The sequence below is a fragment of the Triturus cristatus genome, chromosome 2_2 (assembly GCF_964204655.1).
Source record: "Triturus cristatus chromosome 2_2, aTriCri1.1, whole genome shotgun sequence".
Taxonomy (NCBI): domain Eukaryota; kingdom Metazoa; phylum Chordata; class Amphibia; order Caudata; family Salamandridae; genus Triturus; species Triturus cristatus.
In genome coordinates, this window is record NC_140582.1 from 495,953,182 (window position 1) to 495,965,949 (window position 12,768).

General features: G+C 42.6%; 1 protein-coding gene across 2 annotated transcripts in view; it reads right to left on the minus strand.

The window, feature by feature from the left end:
• LOC146862412 (uncharacterized) overlaps positions 1-12,768 on the minus strand; it is a 568,567-nt gene that overhangs the window by 272,226 nt on the left and 283,573 nt on the right. For both annotated transcript variants that reach the window (XM_085641608.1, XM_085641609.1), the window contains exon 5: positions 7,377-7,470. In XM_085641608.1, the coding sequence (XP_085497734.1) occupies positions 7,377-7,470 (94 nt within the window). The remainder of the gene's footprint in view (positions 1-7,376; positions 7,471-12,768) is intronic.

Sequence of the window (12,768 nt, forward strand, 5' to 3'; positions counted from 1 at the left end):
CTCATTGTCATTCTTCCAGCACTAAATGCGAGGCTGTGATGACTGTGGGAGGCAATGGGTATGTGATGCTACACCTGGCATTGTGGTTTATCAAAGTGCATGGTGCTTATTTAACTTTCTAATTGTAAAACACAGAACTTGATTAAAACACAACCTACTGTAGGTGTGCAGGACCCATGAAAAAGTATGAAAACATAGACAACAGAGTGGTAATGAGGAATGTAACTCGCCGTACTATATTCTTCACACTGAACTAGATAACAAGATAAGATGTGTATTTGTCAAAGCATACATTCACCTGAGGCGCATCTCAGTGGTGAAAAACAGAGGTTTATTGTTATCCAACTCAGCAGTATTCATAAATTGCCTTCAGAAGGATGAAAGAGTTTGTGGGCCCACCAGGATTTGAACCTGGGACCATGAGATCAAATACAGATTCATTAATGGATTTATTAGTCCACTAATGTACCATACACAGCCATATATTGTCATATATTGTGCCTATAGAAACCTACAGAAGTGGATGATATTTATTTTAATAGTGTTCATATGATGCATAGTAGTCACTCATTCTCTGTGTTAATGTTCCCATCTTCAAGCAGAGCACACATGTTGTAGGTCTCCAATGTAGAATGGTTTGCTCTGCAGATAAGCATCGTAACTGGGGCCATATTTACAAACGGGCCTCAAATGACACCAGCAATTATCAAAATACCCCATTTCACATGATGCAGTTATATTAAATTCCCATATAGCAAGAGCCCTAACTAGCAATAGTGCAATTGGTGTAGAAGTCCAAGGGTGTGAGGTGCATACTGAGCCCTAACTGTGGTTCTCTTTTGCTACTCAACTAGGGCAGGAATGGGTCATTTTCAGGCTTGCAAGAAATTGGTGGAATGATGTACTGAGTTAAAGGAAATGATACAGTCAAAAGGTGATGGGATTGGAAGTTGGGTTCTGAGAGTAGAGGTGGAATGTTACTTTGTTATTCTGAAGTGTTCTTTAAAGATGTGTAACTTCAGTTCTTTCCTAAATTGGAACAGTGTTCAGTCAGTCACAATGTATACAGGTAATTTGTTCCAAGGCCTGGGTGTTTGGATCAAGGTTGGCTGTTGCCTTGGTTTTTGTTACTTGCAGTTATTTTTCTCCAGTCTGATGGGGTGCCTGGCTGTGAGGGTGCCACACGCCACTAGGGAAGGACAGCTTATCAACCACATAGGCAGGGATGCTGGTCCTGATGGCATTACAGATGATGCAGATGATTTTGAATATGGTGCATTGTCTGCAGAACCTTAATGCATCTGAACTATTGTTCTTCACATCAAAGTTTAGATAAGAGACTCCCCATAGAGAGCTGAGCTCTATAGACAGTGACTGACTGCAACTTCCACACTTGTGGCAGACATTTGTGTGCGAATGCTCCATTTGTGGATCTCTCTGCCATTAGGTAGGTCAGAAAAGCATAACCACTATGGCCCACTTTAGTAGCGCCCATTAAAGGGCTCAGGAATTTGCAGTACCTTGGTGGGGGTAAGTCAGGTTTAGGGGTATGACATTGGGTTGTACTAAGGGCCTCATACTGATTGCCCATGGTAATACCAATGTTCCGAATCCACATAATGTGGTGTTTTACCTGGGAATACCAGCTGCTTAAACACCGGAGGTTAAACATAGGAGATAAATGTGTGGGAAAATCCATGAAGAGTTCAAGTTCAAAGGAAAAGAGTGTGATTAAAGTAGCATGAAGCTCAAACTCAACTTTAAGCAGCAGAACTCCCCATAAAGCAGTTCAAGATACTCAGTCGAGTCTCAATCCATCAAGTAGATGATCAAAGTACAAAGAATCAATAATCTCAGCAAAATCTAGTTTCTTCACCGAGAAAAGTATGGCCTCCAAAAATACTGCTAGAGAACTTTTCAAAACAATTTCTAACTTAGCCAAATTCGGTAACAGCAAACAGTTCAGTCCCACTAGGCAGTTTTGCAATAAACTAGCAGAGTTTTTCCACGATAAAGTGGTTAAAGTCTACAACGAGTTCTCTAACAGCAAAGCTGGAATTAAGTCAGATGGGCGTAGCGATGATAGGGCGAATATGCAGGTCTATTTACAAGATTTCAATCCCCTAACACCTGATAGAGTTGAGAAGCTTATAATGTCAACTAAGTCGGGATCCCCTCTGGACCCTTGCCCTGCCACTGTTCTTCACATGGTCCCTAACATAATTGTGAACCATTTAACACCTCTTCTTACTAATATTCCGTATTCAGGGCACTTTCCTGCCATCTAGAAAAAGTCCCTGGATAGACCTATCCTGAAAAAAGCCAACCCTTGATCCCATGGAGGTTAGCAATTATCAGCCCATCTCTTGCTTACCATTTCCATCCAAAATCCTGGAAAAAGCCCTAAATGAAGAACTGCTGTCTTTCATAGAGGCGAACGATAAACTTGATCGAGCGCAACACGGTTTCCGACCACGGCATAGTACTGAATCGGTATTGATTGCCGCCACAGAGGACGTATGTGTCCAACTTGATGAGGGGGGAGCCATACTTATTCTACTTGACCTATCGGCCGCATTTGATACGGTTGATCACCACATACTTATCCAGCATCTGGCTGAAATAGGGATTGTAGATAACGCCTCGTATATTCTTCGTTCCTACCTAACCGATAGAGAACAATCAACACAAATCGCACCCCTACGCCTTGCCGTGTGGGGTGCCCCAGGGATCCTCACTTTCCCCAACCTTGTTCAACAGTGTATGTCACCCTGTTGGCCAAACTCAAACGCTCCCATGGCTTTACTGCCATTTGCTACACTGATGACACGCAAATAGTCATCTCCTTATCTTCCAAACCAGAGAATGAGGCAGCAAGTTTTAATGATTGCATGACCCATATTATTAGATGGATGCTAGATAACTGCTTGAAGTTAAATACTGGCAAAACTGAAGTGGTAGTGTTTGGAAGGGACACTTCCCTTTGGAATTCTACTTGGTGGCTGGAAGCAGCAGGGCCCTACCCTCGGCCGGTAAAAAAGGTTAAAAACCTTGGGATTACGATAGACGACCATGTTTCATTATCTGACCAGGACAATAGCATTACTTCCTCGCGCTTTCATATTTAAAAAATCCTTAGAAAGATTCTACCTTGCATTCCCATGGCCCTCAGAAAAACAGTTATCACTGCCTTGATACTACCCAAAATTGACTACTGTAACGCACTCTATCTGGGAGCAAAAAGAGTACGATATGTAAGCTGCAGAATTTACGGAACGCTGCTGCCCGTCTACTACTTAAGATTCCAAATTCAGCACCATAAGCCAAGCCATTCAGGATCTGCACTGGCTACCTGTCCAGGCAAGGATCCAATTCAAATCTATGTGTATTGTGCATCGGCTTCCCTACTTGTAGTTCCTAGGGTAAAGACATTAATATGGGGTGGTAGAAGTTTTCTCCACCTGGCCCCTAAATTATGGAATATGTTACCCATCAGTCTCAGAAACTAAACCAATTTACTGTTGTAGGAGAGTAGGATCTGCTTCACATGTTTACCCCCACTGTTTGCTGGTGTTTCACTGTTTTTCGAGTTTAGTCTGACTGGGACCCTGCTATTCAGGGCCCCAGCCTAGATGCTTCCTCTCTAAAATGATTCCATGTACTTTAGGTACAGTTCAGATGGGATCTGAGGTGCCCTTATAAGTCCCTAGTATATGGTATACTATGTACCCAGGGCATAGGTACCCCAGAGGCCTACCAGGGGCTGAAGCATGTATTACGCCACCCCTGGAAAGCCACCCAAAATGACACCACAGGTCGGCTACTGCAGCCTGAGTAAGATGGTGCATGCACCCCTTACTGAGATAAAGGTTCACTATATCTCATCATATACTGCACATACAAACCTATCAGTCACCCCTATGGCAGGCCTTATAAATCCTGAAGGCAGGGTGCTTGGTTATATTTGAGGGGGTGCCCAGGCATGAGCTGAGCTCCTCTGCAGCCTTCGGAATCTCTTCTCCGGTGTAGTCAGTAGTGCAGCCTGACCATATACTCTTAAGTGCATTATAACCAAACGGTAAATGCTAACTTTGGACTGGCTGCACGGAAACATGTTGTGTTTGGTGTCAAACACCTTGGAATCATACCCCCATACAGTAACTGGTGTGGGTGTATGATCCCACCCTTCTAGAGGGAGAGACATGACAGCACTGGTATACCCGGTAGAAACTTAATAGAGCCCTGGCATCACAAGATGGATGCTGCAGCCCCAGACACAGGTCTGGCCCCCTGCTGCTGACCGAAACTCCGGCAGGGGAGGCCTGGACAATAGGTTTCCTGTCACAGGGAGGTGTAACCACCTCCCAGACAGGCTTATGTGTATTGGGGCTGGGTGGAAGCACTCTCTGAGTGCTTTAAAGTCCTGCACTGGGGGCACACTTGGTGCCCCTGTGCATAGTCCAGCTCAAACCGGTTCAGGGGCTTACAGCCCCTGCTCTGCCACAAAACTGGACAAAGGAAATGGGTGTAGCCACCCCTCTTTACAAACCGCTCCATAGGTGGGTACCCAGAGTATGTCCAACCCCCTACCTTAGTATAAGTATGGGACCCCAGTCCTTAGGACTTTAGATTACCCCGGACGAAACTCTGAAGCTGAATACTGGACCTTCAACGCTCTGCTCAAGACCAGAGGACTGAAGAAATCTCCCTTGGGGTCAAGGAGTGACTCCCGTGCTTGGCAGGTACCAACAAAACAATTTGCCAGTCTGCATCATCAAAGCTCCCGCCGGACTCTGAAGTATTTGCAGCCCAGGAAGAGGATTTCCAGACATCTCAGAGGCCGTCCCGAGTCCCCAGCAAAGCTGAGACCCGCAGCCCTCGTGAGTAGCGTGGAACCGGAACTCCTGGCCACCATGCACTTTTGCAAGTGCATTGACTTCTCGACATTTCTTGAAGTCGTTCTTGGGCTGACTTGTAGCCCCTACCTCGAGTACTGAGTCCACTGAAGATTGTTGGCCTGGTCATTCTGAGTGACCCGTGGGCCACCCTTTTGTGTTTCGTCTCAAGGTCCCTTTGCGATCCCTGGACTGTTGACTGGTGGGTCCCTGAGGGGGTAACTTTGCATTTCCTTGGGCTTTCTTGGTTGCTCCAGATGTGCCCCAACTCCCTACCAAGTGGTGAGTCCCACAGACCTTGCAGGTCTGCACCAAAGCATCTTTCTCGTTTCTGCATGGGTTGCTGTTGCCAAGGCTTGTTGTGTCCAATCTGGGCACCGATGCTGCAGCACTCGACATCCTTTGTGGGACAGCTCAAATCCAGCTCCTGGTTGGCCTCGACACCTCCTGGTCCTCATGGCTGAAGAGTCAAGCTTCACCTCTTTCACCTGAAATCACCCGACATCGGTGGGCATCTGCTCATCGCCTTCCTGGTCACTGGCTAGTGACCCAGACTCTGTCCCCTCTGCTTTCAGGTTCTTCTCATTTTCGATCCAGGCTTGGATCTCTTCGGACACGTCGCATCTTCACGGCAGCAGCACTTCTTCGCCAACTCCCATTGAAATCGACGACGCGACCCGACACCAAAAGACACCTATGCACCCGGCTTCCCTGGGTGAGATAACATGAGTACTCCGGTGCTCCCATTGGTGCTAGCCCTAGAACTTCCCAAGTCCAAAAGGGTTTGGTCCTGACTCATTTCTAAGTGTCCCTAATCTTTAAAAATCTAACCGCGACTTTCCCCATAGAAGCTAACGGAAGCTCGCGGCTGTGTTCACACACTGCACACGGCCGCCGTGGGTCCCCTGTGTCACTACCTTGGGTGGTTCCTTGGGGTCCCAGCGATTCTACAGGCTCTAGGCCTTGTGTCTAGTTAAGTTGTGGTTCTTAAACCACTATTTTAGTATATGGTTTGGCTCGCCCCAGGGCCTGACGTGTATTTCTGCTATTTTACTGTGATTATTGAAGTGTAACTTATGTGTTTTGACCTCTAGTCTCATAAAGAGACTAGGAGGGTGTGTTTAGTAATAGATACATATATTTTATATATATACCTGGTGTGGATATCTTTCATTTAGTGACTCAAGAGGTTATAGACTGGTAAAACAAGCTGCTTTACATTCCTTCAAAACTTAACCTGAAGGCTGCTCTCCATAGCTACCACTAGGATAGCTTTCAATAAAGGTTATCTTTAACCTATAACCAATAAGGGGTTGTTGCATATATCAGGCCAACTTCTCACAACTGTTGTTCAGGAAAGCATTGGAAACATGGCTATTCGTCCATAAACCATAGCCGCTCCTACCTCCCGTTGCATAAATCAATGACAGCTAGCACTAAGATACCACGGCGAACACGCGCTTTACAAAACCTTCATTTCATTTCATTCATCATACAGTCGCAGTAGCAATCTGAAAAAAATAAAGCCTCTAATGAAGTAAGGATGAACAGAAGCAGCAGAAGCCACAAACCCCAGCCTTGAACAAAAGAATGGGTCAGGATAACATCCCGAGAAAGCACTGCAAAGGCACCCAGACTAACAAGGAACGCGCACTAATATAAAAAGACATGAATACATGTTGTAGTCATTGAATTTGGTTTCTTCTCTTCTGGACCAATCAAAGGCAGCTCTCTTCAGCGAGCAGATTCCGTTCTTCCTTTCCCATGAAAATACATGTGGATTGCAAAGCCTTATCACAAGTTAGCTTCAGACATTCTTACGTAATTATGTTCCAGAAGCATAAACCTCAGGTCCCATGGGCAATGACTGTAGTTTGGTCTTCTAAATGAATTTGTTTCACTGCATACACAATGAACTGTGTTAAATAGAAGAAACCTTATCCTTGCAATAATACTGCATAGTAATGCATTTCATTAATATGAACAAGAAATATTGTTTTGAATGTGCAACTTTTGTATTCAGGCATTATGTGAAATAGGGTGAGTGTTGATTAAAACCGGAACATTCTGCAGTTATGATGAACATTTCTAAGCATGTCACATTCAGGTCAGACTTCTAAATTATTTGTGCACAGTTCAGCAAATTTAAGTTCACTTCTAGTTAAAGGAAGTTTGCTTCTTAATACTTCCATGTCCTGCACACATAGCTATGACTGCCTATTACAGATTGCACATTTTAAATGTGTGTCGTTTCATCTTTGAATTTTACATTAAGTCATTTCCTATTTTTAGCTGTTTATCTAAATAATTTGCTTTTTAATTTGTCGATCCTATCACTGTGCAATATACAAAGGAATGGCAGCATTGAGGGGCTCAAATGTACTCAGTATCACCTCCCGTATTGTTATGCCTCATGCACAGTCCTCAAACACTGCGCATAGATAAACATTAAAACAACTGTAAGACAAATGGGGAACTTACTCAGATTCTCTGCTGTTTTCTTTTCCACTGCATCAGAACTTAGAGGAATATCCGCATTGTCAGGAGAAGCTTGGTACAGGTTGAAGGAATTTCTCTATAGCAAAAATATATATATTAACACGAGTAATACATTACAGTACTCATCCAATCTCATGACAAGAAAACATAAAAGTTACAACAACATTATTGCAGTGACAAAACAACTTGTTTTTTTAATGAAAAATGTTAATCTGTTCTTTACCTGTATTTGGATTCTGTCTCTGTAGAGACAATATTATCAGTTCATTAGCAGACCTATGTCCAATTCAAGTAACAAGTTTTGATCCTGTTGTTCAAAATGTTCAAATGTTTATTGGAGCGAATGTTGCGCACCCTGTATGTGATGGGTAGATGGTACTGGTTCCACACACTCTTTATCTGTTTGTCACCATACTGCAGTGACGTAATTCAAAATGACAGGGCCCCTCTTGCTGATTGTGATAATGGGCCAGAGTCTTCCATATCAAACATATATTCATTGGACTTGGGCTGAATGAGGCCCCTCTTGAAGGGTTGGGGCCCCCTGGAAGGTTGCCGCCCACTGCGCAGTGGTTGCACTGGCCTGTATTATGCCCTAGTCAGACTAGGCTATGCACAAAAGTGCTTCCTCACAGACATAGGTCCCCATGATGGTTGTATCCTAAAGCAGTGGTTCTTAATATTTTGACTTCTGTAGACCCTACTTATTCATTACAGGAATCCAGGGACTTCCACTGAATAATTATTGAAATCCATAGAGCGCCCCAGTCATTACTGGACTGAGACGTGGAAGATTTCAATCTCAAAACAATGCACAAAAATATAGAAAATATAGCAACAAGCATTCATCAAACCTATACATAAATGATAAACTATTTTATTAATTCACAATTTATTAATTCACAATTAAATATAAAAAAAGAGAAGTATTGAATTTAAGGGAAAGCATGGAGCTTTTTTAAATTCAATTGAAGGCTCTCATCATTGATACTGTAATCTTTTGATGCACCTGCACTGCTTCCACGAATCAATCTGAGGATATCAACTTCAGTTTTAGCCTCCAGTTTCAAACTCTTTCACATTTACACAATGTTTTTAAAAAACATTTTGCTTCTTTATTTATATACATTTTATTAATATGTCAGTATTATTGATTTTTCTAAGCAGTTGTGGACTGGTAATTAAAAAATGAAGATGAGATTTTTAAAAAGAAGGAATTCTTTTCAAGATCTTGTGATTAAAAAGTATTAATTGACCACCTTAATTGTGAGAAAATCCAAGGATGGGAGGAATCAAAAAGATGCGTAAATCTCTTACATTTAAGGGGTAAGGGTGTGGGTCCATGATTGCTCTACTTTTTCACTGTTCAGTTCCCTTCGGTGTAAGCAAGACCTCTGATTTAGAGGGATTGTGTTTCAATAATTTAATTTTAAAATATTTTATTGAGTTTGTTATAAAAATACTTAAAAGGACAGATGTACACAAAAAGCATGTGAGTGTGAAGTTGACCTGCCATTGTTAAAGACAAAAGAATTTGTCATCTGTAAGCTAAAAAAAAACACATTACCAGATTCAGTGAACAATAGTAATGAGACAATAGTTAATGCATCATTACCCAGTTGTCATGGGCCAATCATATTCTTTCACTCAAGCCCCAAATTAGGCCTCTATTCAGGTGGAGGAGACAGGCTTGGGACCGGAGCCATGGGCAACTCATCAGTCTGGGCTAGCCTATATATTCATGGTATGGACCCAAAATATCCCCAGGTCTTGCTCTTGGGTCCTGCATTGATGATATTTCTACCTGGTCTTTCCAAAACGTGACATCCCGTAGCCAATCTCAGTGTTTGCGTATGGGGCCTTTTGACCACACCCTGGCCACCCTGCATCGGGTAAGGACCAGCAGTATGGCCACCAGTCATCTCTTGGAACAAGAGATGTCCAGAACGTAGCCCAGGATAATGGGGAGCCGTGCATATGGTTGTGAAACGTTCACAATTTCACCAATGGTGCTGGCAACTTAAGATCAAAAGGGCCGAATTGGAGGGCAAATCTAGGCAAGGTACATTAATTTAGCAGAGTCAGTGGAACATCAAACACATTCAGAGGCTTGTGACGGGTCTGTCTGGTGTAGCTGGTGTGAGGTGTATTATGCAAGGTTAATAAAAATAAAATGAATGTCCAAGCCTATGGTTGATGAAAATGCTTTTAATCTGTTTACAGCAGTGACCCCGAATCCAATTGAAAAGGTGAGTCTCCAGGTTCATTTCACAGTGCTCTTTAAGGTCATTTGTGTTGGAGGGCAGTAGAATCTCTATCATCTTTTACAAGAGTGAGACCAATAGATCTAGTAGAACAATAGATCTGTATGAGGGGTAAATTCTAGTGGTTCTCACGGGAAGTCAGGCTTTTGTGTTGAGGCAGCATGGTGCCATCTAAACTAAGCAAAGAGGTCAAGTATGGAAATATCTCCTAATGGCCAGAATTGCTCAAGAGTGAGAAAGAGAACGTTTGCTATATTGTCAGCATAAAGAGAAAGAAGGTATCTCCAAGGAGGGACTCTCAGGCCTTTGTGCAAGTGGCGTTTCCTTAGGCGAGAAGCAAGGGACTTAATAGAAATCAAAATTTCTTTTAAAATTCTATAGTTCTATACTCAGGCCATCAGTTCCAGGTGCTTCAGCACTGAGAAAGCCACTGTGGCCTGCTGTATATCAATCAGTTTGATTGGTGTTAAAATACATTTGTGCATTCCCCCCTCTACCGAGGCCAGAGGAATATCATCTAAATTTCATTCATTTAATCATCATAGAGCAATTGTCTGGAGGTATATAGATCTTTGTAGTGCACATGGAATGTGTGCAGGATTTATTTGGATCCTGCAATAGGGACACTATTGTTATGGGCCATAAGTCCCGGAGAAGCCAGGCCGTAATCCTACCCCCCCTCCCCCCCATAGACGCATGCTTGTACATGCTTAAACAGGTATGCTACTTGACGATCTGCAGTCTCCCTAAACTAGGCCAAAAGTCAATGAAGTGCTGCCAGTGAGTCCATCTTCCTGGAAGATTCGTAATGTTGCTGCGCATCAGCTAGCTGGGCATCTAGCGTCTGAAGCTCCGATCTAAGAGATTTAAGGACTCCATAGCAATTGAAATTGCAAGCCCCTGTCAGTTCTTATTTTGAGCCGGTGTTAGTTGATGGAGGACATCAGCATTCTTTTCTTAGGTCTGGCATTTATTTTACCAGATTGGAAATTTTTTGAGAACAAGAAAAGGAAAGTAACAGAAGACGGAGGAAGACAACGACGGAAAGCCCAGGGGGAAAGCAGGAGCCTGCAAGAGTGAGATATAGGGGTAGGGAGTGTCTAGTAGTAGATTAAAGAGGCATCATGTGGGTTTAAGGCAACACAGCCTTGGTATTTGGCGCACGAACACTTAATTGCACTGGCTAGTTCTATGAGATTTCATAGAATAATTATTTGATGGAATACTATTACTGAGAAACCATTTCATCTACACTGTTTAATTGAAATTTTCAGAATGAATGGCATTTACCTTTTTGTGGAAATCAATTCAAAGAATGTCTTTTTGGTAGAAATTGGCTTATGAATGCTTATTTTTTAAGTGCCTACTTTCAGAAACAGTTTTCTCAGAGATATTTATTTCAATGCTTTACTTCACGGGACATTATTTCATTTTTATATCTTTTACATTGTCAAACAATTACTTAAAAGCTTTTAATTCGCTGACCTATCACCACCTGTAAACACCATCCATGACTGACCACTCACTACTCATAAAACACCATAAATCCCTGCCCTCAAAGCCTCTCACCACACTTAAACTACACTAATTCCTGAAGCCTAAAAACCCTTTCTACCTCAAAATTCCACCATCCCTGAACCCTAAAATCACTCATTACCCCAAATTCCACTGATTCCGGAACCTTAAAAACATTTTCTATGCCTAACCTCCACCCATCACACACCCCTTAAAACACCTCAGCACACCCAAACTCTATTCATCTCTGAACCCTAAAAATACCTCACCGGCCTTAAACACCAGTCATCCATGATTCATCAGACCTCCTCATCACCCTAAACATCATGCCCCTGAATCCTACAAACCCCTTTCTACATCTAAACTAAACCCATCCCTGAATCCTTAAACCCCCTCACCACTGTAAACTCTACTCCATCCTGAAACCTAAAAACTCTTCACTGCCCCAGCCGCTACCCATAATGGAACCCTAAAAGCACTCACCAGCCCCTAAACATCTCCCATTTATGGTCCCTAAAACCCCTCAATACCCATATACTCCACCCATCAGTGAAGCCTTAAAAATCCTCACACACCTAATTACTCCTGTGAACCCTAAAAAACCCTAAACACTCCTACACTCCGCCATCTCTGAACCCTAAGAAAACCTTTCTATGCCCAAACTTCTAATTATTCCTGACCCCTAAAAACCCCTCATCATCCTAAATATTACCCATCCCTGAACCCAAACCCTCACAGTAGTCCTTAACTCCATCTAAGTTCCATGTAATTTTGGATTTTTCCTTAAAACTATCTTTTTTCTAAAATGTTGCCTTTAATTTTTTATTTTTTGTATTTCCTTAAAATTGTCTTTCCTTAAAATTGGTTTTCTATCAATCGGTTTCCTCCAATGTGGTTTCCCAGTTTTTGTTTTCCATTAATGTATACACCGCTGGCTTCTGAACAGGGTACTGGCACTCATTCATTTACAAATTAAGCACTGTTCCACGTATATAAACCTTGAATGTTTCCCAAACAGACGTCAAGAAGGAGGGGACCGAGCCAACGTTTGTTTAAAACAGATCCTCAATTGCTTTCACTATCTCAGTATTAGAGACCAAATCCATCAACTCAGCTGGTGGAAAACACCAAGGCCTATGTGTGGAAAGAGGATCAGAGATATTTAAAGCGAGAATGACTTTGGAGTGGTCAGGTAGGCTCCTGGGTGAGTATTCAATAACCATGTAATAAAGTCATGGGAATGAAGCCAAAAGTCTATTCGAGAGTGCAAGTCGCATGCTGTTGAGTTAAAGGAATATGCTGTAGCATCACCTCTCAGCTCCCGCCACCTGTCCACTAAACCATCAGTTTTGATTAAGTGCGTACCAGTGTGCACCACATTGGGATTGTCGACTCTGTCAGGATTAGGGAATATAAATGAAGGTTCAGTTCTAGCTTGAAGTCACTGCCCTCTGATAATATTAGTACCACCTTGAGTATGAAAATGACAAACGATATTCTTGAAGAATTCAGGTGTATCAGCATTCAATTAGTAGCAATGAATGCGAGTTAAGGGAGAGTCATGGAGTTGTCCAGTAAGGTAAATATAGCACCCC